The sequence below is a fragment of the Pteronotus mesoamericanus genome, unplaced genomic scaffold (genome assembly GCF_021234165.1).
Source record: "Pteronotus mesoamericanus isolate MK-2021 breed Mesoamerican mustached bat unplaced genomic scaffold, CSHL_Meso_final contig_226, whole genome shotgun sequence".
Lineage (NCBI taxonomy): Eukaryota > Metazoa > Chordata > Mammalia > Chiroptera > Mormoopidae > Pteronotus > Pteronotus mesoamericanus.
In genome coordinates this window covers 711690-735886 of record NW_026555093.1, presented here as the reverse complement: position 1 = coordinate 735886, position 24197 = coordinate 711690, and the positions used below count along the sequence as shown (strand labels likewise).

The following is a 24197-nucleotide window of genomic DNA, read 5'->3' as shown; positions in this document are numbered from 1 at the left end:
AAATATCTTGGGAAGGGAGGGGCACAGATAATTATGGACTTTCTTTTTTGTGTACATTTTTGTATTGTTTCCCTAGTTTTAATAAGAGATATTACTTTTGCAATTTGACAGATAACATTAAGAAGAAGGGGTGGGTGGAGAAATTAGAGAAGGGAACAACGGTTTTCAGTCGTTTCTGTGTGCGCTCCTTTTACAGACAGTGCGGCGGCTCCAGGCGACGCGTCTACGCGGGGGATTACAGTAACCCGGTTGTCGGTGATGAGTCAGAGTGCGTGGTGCTGATGCTGCTGCCATTTCATCACCTCTGTGAGCGCAGCATCCATCCCTCCGCTCTCCTTGCGCCTGGGCCTACCTCGCCTCCGGCTTCCCAAGCGATGTGCTCGCAACGGATCTAGATCCAGACCGAGCCGCACTCTCCGAGGCCTTGGCGGGACGACCCCTCTCGCCGCACAGGGCCAGGGATAAGACCTGCGGAGCCCGGGCCATGGAGGCCATCTGGCTGTACCAGTTCCGGCTCATTGTCATCGGGGATTCAACGGTGGGCAAGTCCTGTCTGATCCGCCGCTTCACTGAGGGCCGCTTTGCCCAGGTTTCGGACCCCACCGTGGGGGTGGATTTTTTCTCCCGTCTGGTGGAGATCGAGCCAGGAAAACGCATCAAGCTCCAGATCTGGGATACCGCGGGTCAAGAGAGGTTCAGGTGGGAGCGCAGTCCGGGCCCGCAAACAGTGGGAGGGTCTTCGGAGCTTACACAGCCCCTGGGGAAAGAGGACTTCCTGGTCCTGGTCGCGGCCCGCTCGTAGGGATACCAAAGGTCTGGGGATTTTTGCTTAAGCCCACCTTCTGCTAGCTGGGAGTTCCGTGCAGGGAAAGATGAGCCCTGGCAGGAAAGGCCGGTCAATAACACACATTGCTTGCACCGCAACTCCACCAACCTGCTCCTCGGTGGCTAACCAGTAGAAACTGATCACTGTAATTCATCAATCTCAGTCCTTACGCTACATACTTTTTAAAATGGGACCAGGTCATCCCAACATATATCGACATACATGATATAAAGATAGACATAAGTACAGATATAGATGTATTACGTTATATATATATATATATATATATATATATATATATATATATATATATATATGAAATAGATACTGATGATTGATTCCCCCTGGCAACCAACACTTATTCAGTGATCATCCACTCCATTCCAGACATCGGGCTTGTTTCTAAGGAAAGTTACACAAGAGGATGTCATGTAAACAAAACAGATACAGGCCCTTCCTATTTAAAACTTCTGTGCTAGCATAGTGGATGGGGTGGGGAATAGATCAGCAATTAAACAAAGGAGAGTCTTGTTTATATATGTATGCCCACTCCCTAGTATAAATCCTAGCATATAATGTGTAATCAATGAACGGGTTTAATTTTCTCATACAACCCTTTGTTTTTTCCTTTGTAATATGTATCATTTGTAAATATATGTATAATATATACAAAGGGAGAAAGACTACCTGGAGAATATGATGCCTGATGAGTATGACAGAAAAAAAGCCCAGGGAGAGGAAACAGCATATGTAAAGAAAAAAGTGAGAGAGAGCAATGTACACAGAAAACTTTGAGAGAGCAACTTGAGCTGAAGTCACATAGAGCATCAGGAACTAGATCAAAAGGACTCAATAGCCTATGCTGACGATCATTTATTCATCCAGTGAACACTAATTGAGCACAGAAGATGCTGGTTAGGGAGTTGAAGAGAGATAAGGAGAAAAGATAACTACAAACTTAAGTTGTTTCTAAATCCCCAATTCCACCAACACTACTGGTAAATATCCTTGTACAAGTTCACTTTGAACTTGTGAATACATTTCTTATAATTGAAAAAAAGGTGTCTTTTTTATATTTATTGGAATATCTGTATGAAAAGCCTTTTCATATCCACTGCTTATTATTATTGGGTGATATCAATTTGTAAGAGTTTTTTTTTTTTAGATTAGGAATATTTACCCTTTTTCTAGCATGTGTGGTATAAAATATTTTCCCAGTTTTTCATTTGTCTTTGAACTTTGTTCAAGAATTTTTTTTATCCTCACCTAAAGATATGCTCATTGATTTTTTAAAAGATTTTATTTATTTTTATTTATTTTTAGAGAGAGGGTAACCGAGGGAGAAAGAGAGAGAAACATCAATGTGTTGTTGCCTCTTGCATGTCCCCTACTGGGGACTGGCCTGCAACCCAGGCCTGTGCCCTGACTGGGAATCCAACCAGCGACCGTTTGGTTCGCACGCGGGTGCTCAATCCACTAAGCCACACCAGCCAGGGCTCACTGATTGTTTTTTAGAGAGAGGGGGAGGAAGGGAGAAAGAGAGGGAGAGAAACATCCATGTAAGAGAGAAACATTGGTTGACTTTTGCAAGTAGCCCTAACAGGGACAGAATCCACAACCCAGGCATGTACCCTGACTGGGAACTGAACCTGCAGCCCTTGGGTTTTCAGAACGACGCCCAACCAACTGAGCCACACCAGCCAGGGCAAGAAAATGTTTTGATGGACTGAAGGTTTTAATTTTTATGCAGCTTTATGTTGTGCTTAGAAAGGGTTTTGTTCCTTTCTACATACTCATTTTGTTACACTCTAATACTAATGTAATAATGTATTTTAGAGTTTTGAAAGGCATCTACAGCTTTCTTATTGATGTCTTGAAACAAGCTGTTCACAAACCGAAATCTCTGATCATGTATCCGTGAATCTTCAAACCTAAGAGAATTAGAACTGTTTTCATTTCCTAGGGCTCATTTGTCCAGTTCTAAAGACTTGAATTTGGTTTGCTCTTCCCATCATTTAGTTTGGACTTTAACCCTCTGGACAATGTTTATTCTGTTACCATTAAGCCATTTGCCTTAAGCCTTAACTATTCAGCCCTCATTTTTATCTTCTTCATCCAAGGAGACAGAAAACCTAAAAATAGGCATAGATCAAAAAGCCTAGTAGTCTAAAGCAAGTGGTTGCAGAAGCAAATAATCCTAAGCTCAAAAATGCTCTAAGCAAAGTTTTATAATGTATATTGATAATGAAGTTCTTCAAATCAAGAAATTAAAAAGATGAAGCGTGGCCCTGGCTGGTGTGTCTCAATGTATTGAATGCCGACCTGCAAACCCAAAGGTCACTGGTTAAATTCCCTGCCAGGGCACATGCCTGGGTTGCAGCGCAGGTCATACAGAAGGCAACCGGTTTCTCTCACACATTGATGTTTCTCTCCCTCTCTTTCTCCCTCCCTTCCCCTCTCTCTAAAATAAAACATAAATAAAATATTTAAAAAGATGAGGTTTCTTCTGTTTAAGAAGTACAGCAAATTTATATATTTTTTAAAATACTGTAATTAGAAATATTCTAATTATACTGCTTTAAATAAATCATGTCATTTTAAGGGGAAGCTTTGGTGACTGAGGCAGTTTTTCCCAACTGGTGGCTCTTTATTCAGCCTCTCTGAAATGTGTCAGGAAATATGGCTGATAGGCCTTTGCTAAGGCCTTTGCAGGCCATCTCTCTTTCTCCTGTTCCCATTGGCCTGGAAAATAAAAATGAAATTGTGTTTCTCCTCACATAAGATTGAGGACCCCTGTTAGATTAAAATAATAATGGAATAATAGAAAGACAAATATGCAAATGATAATTGGAGGAAAATGGAGTATATTACAATATACCTATATACTTACAAGCATTTTCTGTCAACGACCATAAATTTGTCTTTTTAAAAATTCTGTTTCAACTACTAGAATTTATAATGAGCTCTCCAAGTCACAGAACACTCTGACATCCATTATTTCCTTTTGCATCATGATAACCTGTGACTTAGGTATCTTATTTTGCAGAACAGGAAGTCTCATTCAGTTATTCAGCTGTAGGGGAGAAAGAGTTAGCTGTGGTTCTACCTGAATCAAGGGAAAATGCCTGTAAGTCCATGAGCATTCATTTCTAGAAAATGTCATTTTAAACTTTCACCCAATTGAAAATTCACATATCATTATGATTATGTGATGACATTTGTATTCTGTTGTTAAAAAAAAAAGAAAATCATTTTTACTAAAGAACTATATCAGTAACCAGAAACACTAGAATACACTGAGTTCATTGAAGTACATTCAGGATTTGGGGCATGACCTTTATTCTTTCCTTCTTTCTTTTAGATCCATCACTCGAGCCTACTACAGGAACTCAGTAGGTGGTCTTCTCTTATTTGACATTACCAACCGCAGGTCCTTCCAGAATGTCCATGAGTGGTTAGAAGAGACCAAAGTACATGTTCAGCCCTACCAAATTGTCTTTGTTCTGGTGGGTCACAAGTGTGACCTGGATACACAGAGGCAAGTGACTCGCCATGAGGCAGAGAAACTGGCTGCTGCGTATGGCATGAAGTACATTGAAACATCAGCCCGAGATGCCATTAATGTGGAGAAAGCCTTCACAGACCTGACAAAAGACATATATGAGCTGGTTAAAAGGGGGGATATTACAATCCAGGAGGGCTGGGAAGGGGTGAAGAGTGGATTTGTACCAAATGTGGTTCACTCTTCAGAAGAGGTTGTCAAATCAGAGCGGAGATGTTTGTGCTAGTCAGGCCTTTTTATTTCTAAAACATGCTCTCCCATCTGAACCTAAAAGTGATCGAAATGAATAGAATCCTTGTGTCACTGAAGAGAACCCAGCCTTCATTTTGGATACCAAGTGGACCTCCTTCCCAAGGGGTACTCTGACAGGCTGTGGGCAGATGGATGGGGGAGCCTGGGTGCTGTGACTGAGGGACTACATTACTGGCATGGGCCAAGCACTGTTTTGTGGCCCATGCTGGGCAGTGGCTATTCCGTGTGCCCTCTGTAAGCCACACGTCAAGAGCCTGAGGTTTGGGGAGCGAGGCCCCAGGAAAATACACCCACAGACAAAACAACTATTTCTTGGTATTTCAGCTCATTCATTGGTCATGAACATAAAGACATATGTAAGGGGGAAAAAAGTATATCATTGGGAATAATTAGCAAAACTAAAAAACTGAGACCATGTTACTTTGTGAGATTATCCTATACCAAGTGTGTGTGCTGGGTTTGGTTAAAATGTACCAATTAGCTTCTAAATAGCTCGTCTGTAAAATGAAGGGTGTGGACCAGCTCTTTACTAAGACCCTTTCAAGGCCTGGTGTTCTAGTAAAAATCATGTGACTATGAAAAGGGAGGCTATTTACACGCTGTTATTACCACATTGGAGACAATGTACACCTTTGTGAAAGAATAACCAGCTGTGTGAAAGAAATTGTCCCATGAAAAATACCTTGTAAGTAGAAGAGAGAAACACTGACCCAAATGCCATAACCTCTTTCCCCTCTGACCATGCCTGGGGTTTCACTTCATTGGCAACTGCAGTCTAGAAGTAAATGACATGGCTGTTTCTTCAGGTCATGGCAACAACACAGGGATTGCCTCTGAAAAGAGAGGCACTCACTCATCAATCCTGTACTGAGTACCTTCTCTCAAGAGGAGGCACTATAACTCTTACAAACACATTACAGTCACTTGAATTATTTATTTAGTCAGCATTAACAGGCTTGTGAGGTTTTTGTCCCCATTTTACTTTTTTTAAAGATTTTATTTATTTTTAGAGAAAAGGAGGGAGAAAAAAAGGGAGAGGAATACCAACGTGTGCTTGCCTCTCACACGCCCCCAGCTGGGAACCTAACCCGCAACCCAGGCATGTGCCCCAACTGGGAATAGAACCAGAGACCCTTTAGGTTCGCAGGCCAGTGCTCAGTCCACTAAGCCACACCAGCCAAGACCTCATTTTACGAAAGTAAACTAAGAGGCAGGAGATTCACTTGACCAAGGTGAAGGTCTCCTGACTCCTAGTTCTTGTTTCACTGCATTGTCTTGCTATCAGATGAAGGAACTGTTACTAATTCGTTCACTTTGAAAGAGATGTGACTGTAAATAAATGTTCTCTACATGTTAGGATATGTTTCCTTATTGATTACAACTCAACTATAATGCTAAGGGAAGCTAGGGATGAATTAAGGTAAAGTCCATTCAGGTGTTATTATTGACAAGAAAAGGCTTTAAACAAGTGAATAATTGCACAACTCAAAATACATTAGAACTGTGTATGCTAGAAGTGTTCTTATCACTGAAACACAGTGGACATATTATTGAAAGGAACCAAATACAGCAGTGGGAAGAAGGATGGGGATAAAATATTCACTTCACAATGACCTTGGCCACCTGTTTGCCATATACCTATACTAGGTCCCTGTCTACCCTAGAAAGTCAGCTCTTAACTCTCAGGTGAACAGACAGATAACTGCATCTGAAAATTGGAACGGTTGGCTCGAGGTTCCATTACCTTCTTGAAGAGAGGTGATGCATTAAGTTATTTTTTGAATTGTAGCCAGTTCAGCTAGGCAAAAGCCATACTTTTCACAGTAAGAAAATTCTGATTAGAGTCAGATTTCTCATATTCATTGTGATAGGAAAGCCTAAGAATGGTAAATTGCTTTGAGATATCGTGTTAAACTTCATTATAAATGTGATTGAATTTGTAAATGTGGGCATTTACTTCAGCCGGAATAAAGAAGCCAAATCATGAATACATGGAAACAAACCTTCTTGGACCAACCCGCAGCATCAACTACAAGTGAACCAATCGTGACCTCTACATTTGTTTAACATGACCAGGCTTGGGTAGAGTAGTTAACAGTTTTGTGATTGTAGAAGACAAAAGATGGTAAATTGGGTTAATACAAAGTTTATCAACTACTATACTTAATTATGTTTAAGAGATTCTGAAAGCAAGATTATCCAGTGGATAGATGAGAGTTGACTGGATTCTGTCAGATCAAAAAACAAAGATAAAAACAAAACTTCTCTACAGTTTTTTGACTAAAATACACTATATGTATACTTTTCCCACTCCTTGCATTTTTAGGCAGGTTTAAAAATACTCAGCATAGATCCAGCGAAGGTGGCTGAGCTTAATTGCTTAAACAAGTGCTAGAAACTTTAAAAATCAATTTAGTAGAATTCAGTGCTGTTGTCACTGCAATAAGTGGGTTTTAGAAAATAAGTGTGAAAAAATCAGGTGTTAATACAATACTAAGGATAAAGCTTTAGAAGCTATTTTACTACATAAGTAAAGAAAAGATTAACTTGTAACAAAGACCACAACTGCATGTTGGAATAGACTGTCTCATATTCCAGAATAAAATGTACTGTATACTTTTCCTCACTTTATTGTGCACTGTAATGAAATGTGAAAAAAATGTTTTCTTTAGCTGTATGTGAATGAAAATATGCTTGTATTTAGTAAAATGGTTGATTATGTGACTGTGAGATTCTAAGTGTGTGTTGTAGCTGTTTCCAGAATCTGTCACTACAGTGTAGCCACCACTACCACGGATATCAATTAGATATGACATATACTATGCACCACAGTATTTACCGGTATCTCAAAGCCAGAAAGAGAATATGATTTTTGAAAATGGAGTGATCATAATGTTAAAAGTCACAAAGAACTCACTACCACCTGGGAATCTCGTGCCACTTTTGGAAAAGTTCTGTCAAGTCTAAATCACAAACATTGCAGTTTTTAATCAAGGATTTTAATTCTGACACTACGTAGCTGATTATAACTATTGTCTTCCCTGGAAAGTCTTCTTTTCTCCAGGCCAAATTGCCTCAGCTTTTTAAAGTCCTACTATGGTATGCTTTTTTCCTCAGTATCACTTGCAGTGTGGGGCCCAGATTGGAACATAATAGTTCAGAATACTGCCTAGGGTTTATAGTGCATATTTAGAGGGGGGTAAGAGAAGAAAAGATACTTGATTCTGACTTTGAGCATAAGTAGATTGAGTTATGCACAGCTTTATTATGTTCATAGTCACAAGTGAAAGGGAGGAAGAAAGGAAGAGAGGGAAAAGCAATGATGCAACAGCATTTAATATAGTTTTTGACTCCATTCTCCTTAAAACAGTCCCCAGGGCTTGATCATTTTGTCTTGTTACATTAATTCCCTTGGCAACTTCATTCAGTCCCATGCCTGTAAATACCATCGTTAAGGCAATGAATTCTAAATTTATATCTCCAGCTAGTCTCTTTGGACTCCAGACCTTTATAACCAACTGTTCTATCCAACATTTCTATTTGAATGTTTATTAGGTATTAGACATTTAACATGTCCCAAACCAAGCGTCTAATCATCCTCCCCAAACCTGTTTCTCCCATAGCCTTCCCCTTCTCATCCTTCCATATACTCTTGCCAAGAACCTTGGAGTCATCCTAGTCTCCTCTCTTTCACAGTTCACATTTTATCTATCTGGATGTTATGCTTGTTCTACCTTAAAACTATAACCAGAATCTGACAGCTTTTCAACGTTTTCACTGCTACCATGCTAGTCCTGGCCACTATCATTTGTTGCCTGCATTATTGTGATAGCTGGTCTCTCTGCTTCCACTCTAGTCCCCCTCAATCCATTTTACTTAGCTTAAAAAACAAAGTCCTCCCAATGGCATTTAGAAGAACCCTTAGAAATGAATTCTATTTTCATCCCATAACATCTGTAACCTTGTTTCTTTTTAAATTATTTATTTGTTTATTTATTTATATATGTATGTATGTTTAGACAGCAGGGAAGGGAGGGAGAAGAGAGGGAGAGAAACATCAAAGTGTGGCTGCCTCCCACACCCCCCGCCACTGGGACCTGCCTGCAACCCAGGCATGTGCCCCAACTGGGAACCAAATGGAAGACCCCCTGGTTTGCAGGCCAGCACTCAATCCATTGAACCACACCAGCCAGGGCCATAACCTTGTTTCTTATTGCTGTTCCCTTGATCATTCTACTCCAGCTACATGGGTTTCTTTCCTGTTCTTCAAATACTTCAAGCATATTCATATCTTAGGGCCTTTGTACCTGCTCTTCACTCTGTCTGGAATTCTCCCTCAACTCCATAAAGTTCTGGAACCAGCAGCTTCCAAAATTTGCAAACAGCTTCTTGATTCTGGAGAAGATGTGGCTCCAGAAGCCCTTCCTGACAGTCCAACATAAAGTCTAACTCTTTGGTCTTCCTTGGGGAACAACAAAGTTTAAGGTGAACAAAAACAGTAAAGGAAACATATAGGGAAGAATGGAAAACCTCGAAAGTAGTTTCACAGGAAGTGAACAATAGTATCACAATGCAGTAGTGAGTTCAGAAAGATAAGGACTAAAAGATATCCATAGGATCTGAGGGAGCATGAACTCATGAGTGATCTTTGCTGGCACACTATTGGTAGAATGAATTCTGCCTACTCGAAGCCTCTCAGGAGTCAGTGTTGTCAGCTCTGCTGGAGGCCTAATTTTTTTCTCACTCTCCATCCTCTCCTCTCCTATACAATCTTACATATTCTCATGATTTCAGTGAACTGTCTTTGCATTTATGACTCCCAAATGAAAGGATCCAGCCCATTCTTCTGAGCATTATACCAACACAGTCAACTTGCCTACTAAACACATCCACAAATTCCTCAAACTCAACATATCCAACATAAAATCAACATCAATCAAAATGTGCTCCTTCCATCCCAACATTTATCTCTATAAATGATGAGTTATCCTAAATCCCTTACTTCATCTCACCTCCAATATTAAATCCATTATCAAGTACAGTCAGCTCTATCTTCAAAATATATACAGGTCTGCCATTTTTCATCTCCATTGTCATCACCTTTATCTAAGACACTATCAACTCGCCTGAACTACTTCAATATCTTCTTAACTGGTCTCCCACTTCTACTCTTATTTCCATGATACATTCTCAACATAAAGACAGAATAACCTTTTCAAAACAGAAATAAGATTAGGTCATTCCCCTGTATAAAATCCACCAATGGTTTCTCACCACATTTATAACAAAATCCAAACAAAACTTAAATTTCTTAAGAAGACTCCAAGGCCTTGCATAATCTGGCCTCTGTACAATTCTCTAGTTGTAAGCTCCATAAAAGTAAGAATCTTATTCATCTTGTTCACCAATATTTCTGCAACTTGTAGCATAGATAAATGCTTGAGTAATCAATAAATATTTCAAGGAATGATTGTTTTCTTACCCTACTTTAATACAATGATCTTGGCTGTTACGCTATTTCACTTCAGTAAAATAGACGCATGGCCCTGTGCTGAAGCTTTACCAAATTTTATACAGCCTCTAAAATTCCTCTCTGATTATAAGCTCTGTTTTTCCTCTCTATCCCAAGAACCCTGTTTCAAACTTCCACAAGACCTTCAGGCAATCTACTACTACTACCTGTTGCCAATCTATTAATGTATCCTTTAACTTTGTCCCATCCCAGTTTCTTCTGGCTCTTGTGGTTAACTTCATTTAAGCCATCAGTTACAAAATAAAATGACTGAAATCCAGCCAAGATGGAGGTGTCAGTAGATACAATTCACTTCCTCACACAACCAAAAGAAGGGTAACAACCAATTTAAAAACAAAAATCAGCCAGAACTGCCAGAAAATCGAATTGTATGGAAGTCTGACAACAAGGAAGTTAAAAAAATATTCATCCATACTGGTAGTAGGGACAGAGATGGGCAGCCAGGGCATGAGGACGTGCAAGGTGGTGGCTGGCAGACCAGGTAGTCCAACATTCATGTGTGGATAAACTGGGATGAACAACTGGGGAGCAAGACAGACCATGCAACCCAGGGTTCCAGTGTGGGAAACTAAAGGCTCAACACCTCTACTTGTGAAAACCTATGGAGGTTGCAGTGGTGGGAGAAACTGCCAGTCCAACAGGAGAGTCCATTGGAGAAGCCCAAGGGATCCTAGAACATAGACAAGCCTGCCCACCTGGTAATCAGCACCAGAAGGGTTCATTTGTGAGCAGTGGGGGAAGTGAATGAAAGGGGGACGAGAGCTGAACAAGCAGCATTGTTCCTTCTCTGACCCCTCCCCCATATACAGTGCCACAACACACTGAGGTGGGTTGCCCCACTCTGGTGAATACCAAAGGCTCCACCCTTTACAATGTAACTGGTGCACCAAGTCAAAGAAATATGGCCCAAATGAAAGAACAGATCAAAACTCCAGAAAAAGAACTAAGCAATGAGGAGATAGACAGCCTATCAGATGCACAGTTCAAAACACTGGTAATCAGGATGCTCACAGAAAAAACAGAGCATGGTCGCAAAATAGAAAAAGAAATGAAAGTTATACAAAGGGAAATAAAGAAAAATATACAGGGAACCAAGAGTGAAGGGAAGGAATCAGGGACTCAAATCAACAATTTGGAACAAAAGGAAGAAATAAACACTCAACCAAAACAGAATGAAGAAATAGGAATTCAAAAAAAATGAGGAGAGGCTTAGGAACCTTTGGGGCAAGTTTAAATATTCTAACATCCAAATCTTAGGGGTGCCAGAAGGAGAAGAGAAAGAGCAAGAAACTGAAACTTATTTGAAAAAATAATGAAAGAAGCCCTGGCTGGTGTGGTTCAGTGGATTGTGTGCTGGCCTGTGAACCAAATGGTCACTGGTTTGATTCCCAGTCAGGGCACATGCCTGGGTTGCAGGCCAGTTTCCCCCAGTGAGGGGTGCACACGAGGCAACCACATATTGATGTTTCTCTCCCTCTCTCCCTCCCTTCCCCTCTCTAAAAATAAATAAATAAAATCGTTTAAAAAAAGAAAAAATAATGAAAGAAAAGTTCCCCCATCTGGTGAAGGAAAGAGACATCCAAGTCCAGGAATCTCGGAGAGTCCCAAACAGGTTGGACCCTAAGAGGAACACACCAAGACACATCATAATTAAATTACCTGAGATTAAACATAAGGAGAGAATCTTAAAAGCAGCAAAAAAGAGAAAAGAATACAGTTACCTACAAAGGAGTTACCATAAGACTAGCAGCTGATTTCTCAAAAGAAACCTTAAAGGCAAGAAGGGGCTGGCAAGACGTATTCAAAGTCATGAAAGGTAAGGACCTACATCTAAGATTACTCTACCCAGCAAAGTTATCATTTAGAATGGAAGGGCAGATAAAGTGCTGCCCAGATTAGGTCAAGTTAAAGGAGTTCATCATCACCAAGCCCTTATTATATGAAATGTTAAAGGGATTTATCTAAGAAAAAGAAGACCAAAAACTATGAACAGTATAACAGAACGGAGGGTAAGAGGGAAGAATGGGGGAAAAGGTACAGGGAATAAGCAGCATAAATAGTAGGTACAAAATAGGCAGGGGGAGGTTAAGAGTAGTACAGGAAATGGAGAAGCCAAAGAACCTATATGTATGACCCACAGACATGAACTAAGTGTAGGGAGGAATGCTGGGGGTAGAGGCAGTGCAGGGTGGAGGGGAATAAAGGGGAGGAAAAAAATGGGACAACTGTAATAGCATAATCAATAAAATATACTTTAAAAGAAAGTAGCCCTGGCTCATGTGGCTCAGTGGACTGGGCACTGGGCTGCTAACTAAAAGACTGCCAGTTCAATTCCTGTTCAGGGCGTGGTCTGGGTTGGAGGCCACATGGCCCGTTGGGGGCATGCAAGAGGCAACCAGTTGATATATGTCTCACACGTGGATGTTTCTCTCCCTCTTTCTCCCTCCCTTTCTGCATCTCTAAAAATAAATAAATACATAAATAATCTTTTTTAAAAAATACCATAAAGTGAAATAAAAAAAATGACTGTAGTTTGTTCTGTTTCCTTTCAGATTTTTTTTTTGTTTTTTACTTTTTAAAGGGTTATTTAACATAGTAGTTAAGAGTATGAATTTTGGAGTAAGACAAACATGGTTTCAAATTCTGACTATACTAGTTAATATATGTGTGATTCAATCTCTCTGAGTCTCAGTTTACACATACACAACATTAACCTGGATAATAAGAGAATTTAACTCATAGGTTTGAGGATGAAATGAGAAAATCCATTTAAAGTACCTAGCACAGGCCCTGGCACTTGATAAACATCACATAGTAATCATACTCAGAAAATGTTTGCACCTAAATGAATCTTTTTTCATAAATGGTATCATATAACATATACTGTGCGGTTACCTTTTTCACTATATTTTCTGTAAATACATGAGGGCAGGAACTATCTATTTTTGCTCATTATTGTATCTCTGCAGTCAATCAGTACCTGGTACGTTTGTTGAATGTGATCAGGAAGAGAATTAATTGACATACTAAAGAAGACAAAGAAGACACATAAGAAAGCTGGGTCTTTGATGACTACCCTAAAGCCACTCTACAGTAAAACTCCTTATTACATAAGATAATAAATCCCCTTTTACTTTTTGCCATTTTCTCCACTTGTAGCTGAAAACTTCCTAACTGATACAATAACAGTTTACTATATGGACAGCAAAATTTTGATTGTTATTCAATCAATTCTCATTGGTGGACATTAGGTTTTATACAGTATTTTTTGCTGTTATAAAGCAATTCCAGCCCTGGCTGGTGTGGCTCAGCGGACTGAGCACCAGCCTGTGAACCGAAAGGTCACCAGTTTGATTCCCAGTCAGGGCACATGCCTGGGTTGAGGGCAGGTCCCCAGTTGGGGGTGTGCAAGAGGCAACCATGTATCTCTCACACATTGATGTTTCTCTCCCTTTCTTTCTCCCTCCCTTCTGCTCTCTCTAAAAAAGTAAATAAACAAAAAAATTTTAAGAAAGCAATTCTGTAATGCATATATAGCTTTGTGCATTTGACCAATTGTTACCTCAAGTCAAAATCATGAAAGTAGAATTTATGATTTAAAGAATATACACATTTAAAATTTTGATATAATTAATTAGATTTCTCTCTAGAAAGGTTTTATTGAACCCATGAACAGTGTATGATAATACTTATACTGAGTATTACTGTCAACCTTTTAACTCTGCAAATTTGAGAGGTAAATAATTTATACAGAATCATGGATATGGAGAAGGTTTTGATGGTTGCCAGATGGAAGGTGGATGTGAGGGAATGGGTGAAAAGGTGAGGAGGTTAAGCAGTACAAATAGGACTGCCTTTTGACCCAGTGATTCCACTGCTGGGATTATACCGTAAGAATCCCAAAACACCAATTCAAAAGAACCTATGCACCCCAATGTTCATAGCAGCACAATTTACAATAGCCAAGTGCTGGAAGCAACCTAAGTGCCCATCAGTAAATGAGTAGAGCAAAAAACTATGGTACATTTACACAATGGAATACTACGCAGCAGAAAGAAAGAAAGAGCTACTACACTTCGCGACAGCATGGATGAAACTGGAGAGCATTACGCTAAGTGAAATAAGCCAGGGGGCGAAAGATAAATATCATATGATCTCACCTATAAGTGGAACTTAACAAACAAAACAAATAAGCAAGGAAAATATAACCAGCAACATTGAAAGAAAAAAGAAACCAATAGAATCAAGAGGAAAGCTGGGAGGGGGTGCAGGGAAAGAGAATGGAAGGGTCAAGGCAAGGAACATGTATAAAGGACCCATGGACAAAGCCAAAGTGGGGAAGGATCGAGGCGGGGAGGGGGCAGGGGAAAGTGGTGGCAGGAAAATGGAGACAAATATATTTGAACAATAAAAAAATTAAAAATTAAAAAGTGCACACACACAAAAAGAAGTACAAATAGGTAGTTACAGAATAGCCATGAGGATGTAAAGCACACTATAGGAAACGGAGTAGCCATAGAACTTGCACACATGACCCATGGGCATGAACAATGGTCAGTGGATTGCCTGAGGGAGTAGGGGGTACTGGGTGGCAGGGGGCAAAGGGAGGAGAATCAGGACAACTGTAATAACATAACCAATAAAATATAACTAAAAAATAAAAAACAAAATATCCCTTTAAAGTTCACATATCTTTGGTTATTAGTTTTTTTGCTGCTTGTAGCTCAAAATATTCTTAATGAAAAGGTACTTTTCTTATTAATTAGTAAGTTCTCCTCATAAGTAGGTATTCTCTATTCATCACATATATTACAAAATTTTTTCATGTTTTTCTGACTTTTAACTTTATTTATGATGTTTGATAATACAGAAGTCTAATACTTAAATAATTTATTAAATAATTTAATAACTAATATTTATTATTTAATCATTAATGTGTTGTCTACAAGAAAGTGAAAATAGTCATCTCAGAGTTGGAGAATTGGGTAACTTAGGGACAAGGTATGGAGAAAACAGTTTCTATTGGATAACCTTTTGTACCTTTTGATTTTTGCACCATGTACCTTATTATTTTACTTAGATAGCCTGTTGTCTTAAGGGTTTTTTTTGTGGCAATAGTGTTAGTTTGAGATAGGCCTTCTCTACACAAATCCTAAAAAGAAAAAAATTTCCTGTAATGAGTTTAGGGTTCCTTTGGGAACTGACATGTATAAGATGCGGAGGTAGGGATAACAACTATTTTTCCCAAATGGTCAACTATTTACCCCGCACTATCCACAGTACACTCCATTCTTTCTTTAATGGTTGGGAAGTTTATCTTCTTCAAATACTAAATTGTCACGTACACATGGATCTGGTTTGGGATTTACATTTTATAGTTCATTAATCTGTCTATCCCTGCCCTAATACCATTTTGTGTTAGTTATAGTAATTCCACAGTATGTTTTATCTTTTTCCCTTCAAAATTTTTTGATATTCTCATGCAGTATATTAACACAAGACTAAATGTGTCAATTTCTTTATCCATCCATTGAAAAAGCCAGACCCAGAAAGAAAACTACATGCATGATCTCACATGATTTTATATGTGGACTATATAAAACACAAATACACAGAAGCAGAAGGTAGAAAGGAAGTTACTAGGGCCAGGGAGATGGGGGAAACGGGAAGATGTTGGTCATTTGGGCAGAACGAGTACATTCTGGAGAGCTAATGTACAAAATAATTACTATAGTTATTAATAGCTTATTGAACACTGGAATTTGTTGAGACTTCAGGTGCTCTCACCACACACTCAAATAATAGTAACTCTGAGGAGATGGATATTTTAATTAGCTTGACTGTAGCAATCATTCATATATTCAGGGTGGGGCAAAAGTAGGTTTACAGTTGTGAGTACATGAAACACATGTTTCACGAGTTTATTCTTGTATTGCAAATTATTATATCATTTTCCATAAGAACTTTAAATCTACTTTTGCCTCACCATATATATATATATATATAAAATCATGTTGTACAACTTAAATGTTTTAGCTATTTCTAGATATTTTATATTTATAAATCATAAATATGATATTTATATTTTACTTGAATGTTTTCTCATTAGCTGTTCTAATTGGTCATTGCTAGTATGTAGGAAATCTGTGGAATTATGTGTTACATCTTGCAACCCGACACCTTACAAAACTCTAATTACTTCAAAAAGTTTTTCAATTGATTTCTTCAGTTTTCTAGGTAGACATAATCTATAATGAAAATCTCTCTTCCTATTTAATTTTCATACTTCATTTCTTTTTGTCTTTTAACACTAAAACCTGTAGTAAAAATGATAATAACAGTGGTGATGTTTTTGTCTTGTTGCTATTATATGCTTCCAGTATTTTAACTTTGAATTACTCTTATTAGGTCATCAAACTTTTCACTGCATTACTATTTTACTAAGTGTTTTTAGAAAAAATGTATGGTGTTTTTCAAATGTCCTTCTAGTATCCATTGAGATAATCAAATAATTTCCTTCCCTTAACCTATTGATGTAAATAATTTTATTAGTAAATCTGTTTGTATTTAACAATAATTATTTATACTCTTCAAATAAACTCTACTTGTTCAGTGTATTTTTAAAACACTGCTTGATTTAATTTACTAATATTTTATTAACATCTTTGCATGTATATTCATGTTTGAGATTGGCTCGTAACAGTTTTTCCAAAAAAGTATTCCACAGGAAGTAAGAGTACTTGGGGTGGGCAGTCGGGAGGACTCACAAATGAATTTGGGAAGTTTCAGATTAAACAAAGCAAAATATTCTGTAAGATTACACTATTATATGTTGAGGCTCTCCAATGGGAGGCAATTTTGTACAGCATCTTAACTTTTATGATAAAGTAATTCTTATTTTCTGGAGCATTTAAAAGAATTACCGTTCAGTGAAAGAACACATTTGAAAATGCTGATCTTTTGTGCTTTCTGTCAGGTTGTGGCATCATGGTTATTCTGGTCTCAAGAAATCGTAAAATAATTGAGAATCTCTTTGTCTTCTTTTTCTATACCTTAGAATGGTGTAAACAATATAGGATAGAATTCACTCATGAAAGCTTTTGGGTTTTTTTTTCCGTTTATTTCCAAGAGGATGCAGATCTTTAACAATCTTTTCCATTTATTTCATGGTTATGGTTAGATTCAGTTTTAAACCATACAACAAACTGTTTTGTTATGCATATATATTCATTGCCCTTCCTTGGAATAGCATAGTTCCCTCCTATGATGTAGGCTTCCCATCAGCCTGAATTCCAGATGAAATGGTCATGGAGCAGGGACACCCCAACATGCAGAGGATGAGGTCACAGGAATTAGGAATGACTAAAACAGCATCATGTAGCCTATCTAAATACATACATCCTCATGAGTAAATTTTAGTAATTTACATTTTTCTTGAAAGTTATCCATTCTACCTAGATTTTCAAGTGCATTGGTATATATTTGTATTTAGCATAATTTTAAAAATCTCTATACTGGTGGATAGAAATCTCTCATTAGTGATGGTATTTTTTTTCTTTTTATTATTGAGTTGTCAGGGATCTGTTTTTACCAGTATTTTCAAAGAACTTGTTATTGGTTTTATCAATTTTACTTTTTTGCACCCTAATTTATTGATTTTTATGTCATCACCTACAGAAATTTATACTTTGTCTTTTTTCATGTGAGTGAATGTTTTCCTGGTTCTTCGTATGCCAAGTAATTCATTGTACTCTGAACATTTTGAATATTATGTGACCCTGGGTCCTGTTAAAAGTTCTGTCAAGAATGTTATTGTTTTAGCTGGCAATTTATCTAAATGGGTTCATGTCACATGTTTCAATTTGGCCTCTGTGGGCTGTTGTTCAATGCCAGTTCAGTTTTCAAACCTTTTGCATCAAATCTTTCCGTAGTTCATACACCACCCAGTGGCCAGTCAGAAAACTGGTCAGTGGTCTACCTTTTGTCCAGTTCTAGAAGTCTTTAGTTTGTTAATTAGGAACACAGGGAACCCAGCAGTTGGTAATCAACATGGGGTGGGTCACTTTCTGGAACTCGTCCCTCTCTAAGTGTCTCACCTCAGTACTTGCCAGTTCTCCTGGGTTTCCCTTTTCTGTGCTCCAGACAGAAATCCCAACCAAGTTGGGACAATACTGAAAGTAGAAGGGGCCACTAAAAAATCAATAGGTGTTAACTGTTCTACAACAGGTATAAACCATAATTCTCCCTGGAAAACCATGGCATACAGTTAGAGCTCACTACTAAGCAGTTAAGAAAGGAAGAAGGATAAGAATATGCATTTGTGTATGTGTGTGGGGGGGTGGCAAGTAGTAATGGCAAAAGTATATATGGTGGCCATATGAAGCTTATTTATGAAGTTACATTTGAATGGCAACCTGAAAGAATTGAGGAGTGAGAAATATAGCTATCTGTAGATTCCAAAGAGAGGTGTGCTAGAGCAGAATACACAAGGGGAAGAATGATAGGGGGTAAATGAAAAGAGAGATTGGAAGCCATCTCACGTGAATGAACTTAGAGAAGGAATGGGGGATCCAGATTGGGTAGGGCTTTAAAAAAGACCATTTTAAGGACTTTGGTTTGCCCTGAGACGGGAGGCACTAGAAAGCAGTAGAGACACCTGATCCGACATATTGTACCAGAATCCCTCTCCTCTGGCTTCCTTAGAGAATGGACTGAAGAGGGGCACTTTTGGAAGCACGGAGCCCGGCCAGGAGCTGTTGTAGTGATCCAGATGAGAGACGTTGGTGATTTTGACCAGGGTGGTAGCTGAGTGCACAACTGTTATGAGTTGAATTTAATTCTCCAAGAAAATATGTTGAGGTATTAACCTTCAGTAGTGTGAATGTGACCTTATTTGGAAAGAGTCTTTGCAGACGTAATTAGTTGAGGTCATACTAAAGTAGGGTAGACTCCTAATCCAAGTGACTAGTGTCCTTATAAAGTGGGGACATCTGGACACAGACATGCACACAGGGAGAACACCATATGAAGATTCGCATGATGCTGCCACAGGCCAAGGAATTATCAGAATCTGGGAGAGAGGTTGGGAACAGATCCTTCCCTCACACTTCGAGAGAGTCGTGTGGCGGTGCTAACACCTTGACTTCAGACTTCTGCCTCCAGAACTGTACATTTCTATTGTTTAAGCCACTCAGTTTGTGATACTTTATTACAGTAACTGCCAAAATAATATGCCAACAATACTAAGATCTAAGAGGGGCGGGGACAAAAACAGGTTTGCAGCATTATCACTGATAGTCATTGGTACCTGGGAGATAACATGTACGTTGCCAGTCCAGAACTTGGGTGACTGAAGTGCCCCAGGGATGTTAAAAATGCTCCCACAGATTGCCCAAAAATGTTTATAATGCTATTAATATTTCAGTTAGGGCAGGGCTGGAGGCTGAGATGAGGATAGAGCCAAGTTGTTGGGACACCCGTGGAGAGAGGTGCAGAAGACAGTGCAACCTGCTAACAGAAAGTGCCACTGGGGGCTGCACTTGGGAAGAGTCTTATATGAAAAGCTTGTTTTCTGGGGTTTTTTTTAACTTTAAAAAGATTTTTTAGTTTTATTTATTTTTTCCAGAGAGGGAGAGAGGGAAACATGATGTGAGAGAAACATTGATCAGTTGCCTCTTGCATGTGCCCCAACTGGGAATTGAACTGGCCACCTTTCGCTTTGTGGAACGATGTCCAACCAACTGAGCCACAATGGTAGGGCTGTTTTGTTTTTTTAGTTCTTGTTTTCACTTTTTTAGTTTACTTAAAATATAGCCCAAGGTGCTCTTGCTGACAGCAAAGCAGTTGACCTGAGGGCATTAGTTATAATTCTTCTCCTGCTATTCTGACTCCTCTTGCTTAGGGGGAAAAAAAAAAGCCTATTCTAACAGCACAGGGTTATAAATACAGGCTGAAAATGGGTAGACAGATGTGCGGTGGAGGACGTGCTGATTCCTTGGTTATTATTTACTCTGAATGAGTAATTTTCTCTAGAGTTACTAGTTACCTGAATTTCTCCCAGAACCAGTTTGGGCCCCATCTACTTTCAGTTCTTAGTGTATTCAACTTTTACCTGTGGGATAAGTGGAGCATGAAGGAAGTGGGGAATAGTAGGGAGCAGAGGAAGGGAAGGGGTTCCATGCTGAGTTCCCAGCTTGCCTGCCCTGCCTCCATCTAGCCCTAGAGCCAAATTCCCTTGCTCTTCCTGCCTTTTGTTTTCCAGCGCCATCTTTATTGCCCTGCAACTTGAGTACTCCTTCCCTAGGAGAAAATTTATTTTTCCCAGGATCTTTCCCTCTCATCTGACCTACACAGACTCTAGCCAGAAAGCCGTTAGTCCTAGACCCTGGTCATCTCTTAGGTAGGTGAGGACCAAGTGGAGAAGACAAGGGCAACCACAACCCACTTTTTAACCAAACACTGGTGTCAGTGTTTTAGTGTGACACCATATATTCAATAGATACTGAAAAGCTAGCACTGTCACCTTGTTCTGGTATTACAACCATCAGAGTTGAAATTAAGTATCTAGGGTCAATTAAAATTTAACTCTCAAGCTGCCTCTGGACCACTTGAGAAATTACTGCCTAATCCAGGCCAGACATGGGCTGAAGTAATCAAGGATGTGAATATTAAGAAAAGAGATTGTTATATGCTGACCTTTTGCTTTTTAATTTTTATATTTTTTTACTCTCTAGAATCCACAGGTTTGATCTGGGGAAAATAAGCTGATTCAGTCTAAGATGAGTTTACTTGAGGAGCTAAAAAAATCTAAAAGAAATTTCGTATTTGGTCATAGCCTACCTCCAAATAAAGTATCGCCAAAAGGCAAATAGAGCTGTCACATAATTGACTAAATATAAAAATATTTGAAAACCAAGAGGTACGATCCTTTATAAACTGCTCAAATACACTGTGCACACTAGGTCCATGCTTTTTGTTCAATGTGTCTATAACCAAATCTGACATCAAAAGAGGTACAAATAAAAGTTCTTTAAGGCACAATCCTCACTTGAGTTTTCATGTGCAGCTAGAACCCTGAGACAGATTCTGATAATAACAAAACCAAGAAAAGCAGCTCTGTGCACCTAACACATGAACCGATTTCTCCAGCCTCAAACACTTCCAGTCTCAAATTCATTTCTTCTCACAACTGATCATATAAGCAGCACTCCCTGGGGCCAGAAGAGTATTAATATGTAGAAAATATGATTAATCAGTAGGCCCATCTCTTTTATGACACTGGTTTTAGTTAATAACATACCCAAAGTGTAAAAAATGAGAAATTTTATCAATTTTGGCAACGTCTAAAAAAGTCACTCTGCAAAATGGCCTCATAGTCTCACTAAATTTATGGCATCTCTAATCCATTGTATAATTATGAAACTTTGGAGACTACTTGGACTTCCCAGCTGATGCCTTTCTTTCACCTAACATAGACAAAAATGCTTTAATCCAGCCCCTCAAAATACACGAACTATTACTATGGGGTTTTTTGTTGTTGTTGTTGTTGGGGTTTTTTTTTTGCAGAACATTTATTACCTAAAGGGCTTATATAAAAGGAACTGGAAAAGGAAGTAAACCATTGTCAAAAACTGGGCCATAATTACACAAGATTCAACAAGCTATGAGAGGTGTACCAAACCCACTTTCCTTTTGAGACAAACTGACCTCGAATTAGCTTTCTAGCTCAGTTTCCCTAGAAACGTGATGAATGTGGGCCATCAACTGTGTGACCAGGAGAGCTTGATTCTGGTAAAATGCCCTGAGTAGTACCTTGTGGTCAAGCTGGTAGGTCTGTGAGTGCTCATTAATACCTACTAGAAGTCACAGCTCTGGCTTCCCAAGTGCAGTGTGCCTGCTGTTCTAGGGATCTTTCCCCGGTCAGGATATGGGGATGGTATGCACAGGGGACTGTTACAAGAGGGAGCGGTCCCTTAGGGCTTCTAAGCCAGGGAGGTTCCTGCAACCATCTGTGTAGTCTGTGGAGACTGTTGTGAGAATTCCCACATAATAACTATGCCTAAAGCTGCCCCATCATGGTGCCCTGCCACCTCATGTCCTCCAGAGTAAACTGGTGCCACACATGGCCTGTACAGGTCCTGGGAGTTTCAATGTTCAGGTAGTTGAACCCAACACCAATTGTGATGGGTGACGCGCATGTACTCCGCAGTGTCTTCAGAGACGACACAATCCCACATTCGTACAGAACAGGCATAGGCATGGCTATCAAAAGGGTATGGGATCAGAACCAAGACAGGCTTTAAGAAATGGTTTAAGACCCTTAAAGGTATCACTGAAGTTCAGGGCAGAGAATAGCAAACATACAAAGAACAGTATTCATTCACTAAAGGATTAAACTTAACATTTTTACCAAACTTAGTTATATATATATAGGAGCGAGGCATCATGGTACAGAGGGAGAGAAATTTGCTGAGGAGCTGGACCTGCATTCTGGTTATGCAGCCTTGGATAATGTCCTTCCCTCTGTAGCCATCGGTATCTATATGGTAGAGGAGAGTAGGGGATGATGAATTGTGCTTTCCATTAGCCCCTGCTGTTGCTTCTGACCAAACTTCTCTGTTAACCCCATAAAATAAAATGTTATCTATAATCGTTAACTCCCTAAGTATATTTTTGGTAATCTCCGGAAAAAAAGCCTAAATACAAAGAAAAATCTTATGTAAGAATGTAAACTGAATTATTTCTCACTAATAATAGAGAAAAATTTTAAAACCATCCAAATGTCAGTGGGTCAGTTTACTACAGGCTCACTCATTTGACTACTATTATGAAAGTAGTAAAATGTTAATGTAATTGCACTATGTAATAAGCAAATTCCATGTTAAGTGAATAAAGGATAGAAATTACACAGAAAAATCTGTCATTAAAAAAAAAAAGACCTTATGCATAGAAAAAGAAATAGAAGACAGAATGCTAAGGGAGGGAATCTACATGTGAAACAAAATCTTTCTTCCCCATTTTCTAAATATTCTCAAATGAACATCTTTTTTTTTAAGATTAAAAAAATATTTTATTTATTTATTTTCAGAGAGAGGGAAGGGAGGGAGGAAGAGAGAGAGAGAAACATTAATGTGTGGTTGCCTCTCACGCACTCCCCACTGGGGACCTGGCCTGCAACCCAGGCATGTGCCCTGACTGGGAATCAAACCAGAGACGCTCCAGTTTGCAGGCTGGCACTCAACCCCATGAGCCACACCAGCCAGGGCAACATGTTTCATAATAGGAAAAAAGTTACATTTGTTGCATTTCTAACACACTTGTTACCCAGTATCAAGTTTTATAGTTAAATCTTTTGCCCATTATCTTCTATAGCTCTATTATACTAATATTAAAATTAAACTTGAAAGCATCATGTCAAATCAGGTTAATTATGTTATTCTGAAAATGTAAACCATTATAAGAAAAATTATCTAGCTGAGGCAGAATTTAAATATCTTCCCTTTTACTTAACAGCGCCTAACATCATTCCTGAAACATATTGGGTGTGTATACAGGCTTGTTGAATAATTAACTTTATTTTTGCTCTTTTATTCATATTTCTAAAGAGTGGTGTCTCTTTATATTACCTGGAGTACCTAAAAATTTGTATCTCGAATTTCATGGACTTAAGAAAATAAAGATCTGAGAAAAACATTCCTGTACTAATATCACCAAAGACATTTTGCAGCAGTATACTTACCATAGTAAAGTTTGGGGGAAAGTAGTGCTTACAATATCTCAAAATGTTTACAAACCTCAAATTCTAAAACATGGGAATTTAAAATTATGAAAGAAAAACTGACTCAAGGACTTTGGTATCTTTCAGATTTAACTTCTCAACTCTTTGCTTATCTGCATTCCTTCGAATGGGATTTTATGTTTTTTCTATAAACATAAGAAGTTCTTGTGATATGCAACTTGTATGTACAAGTAAATAAACTTTACAAATATGTGAAAATACCCATGTTAATTTTAGAAAGAATAAC

At 38.7% G+C, this 24197-nt stretch overlaps 1 protein-coding gene across 1 annotated transcript; it reads left to right on the top strand.

Moving 5' to 3' along the window:
* Positions 1-308: 308 nt before the first annotated feature.
* On the top strand, positions 309-7308 carry RAB39B (RAB39B, member RAS oncogene family). The gene is made up of 2 exons (XM_054572225.1): positions 309-699; positions 4188-7308. Exons 1-2 carry the CDS (start codon positions 485-487, stop codon positions 4612-4614), a joined length of 642 nt encoding a protein of 213 aa, XP_054428200.1. The 5' UTR covers positions 309-484; the 3' UTR covers positions 4615-7308.
* Positions 7309-24197: the final 16889 nt, after the last annotated feature.

Bases quoted from the DNA above. Each gene is read 5' to 3' on its own strand.
- RAB39B (XM_054572225.1), top strand. From the start codon at position 485: ATGGAGGCCATCTGGCTGTACCAGTTCCGGCTCATTGTCATCGGGGAT. The intron at 700-4,187 runs GTGGGAGCGCAG...TCTTTCTTTTAG, and splicing joins GCGGGTCAAGAGAGGTTCAG to ATCCATCACTCGAGCCTACT.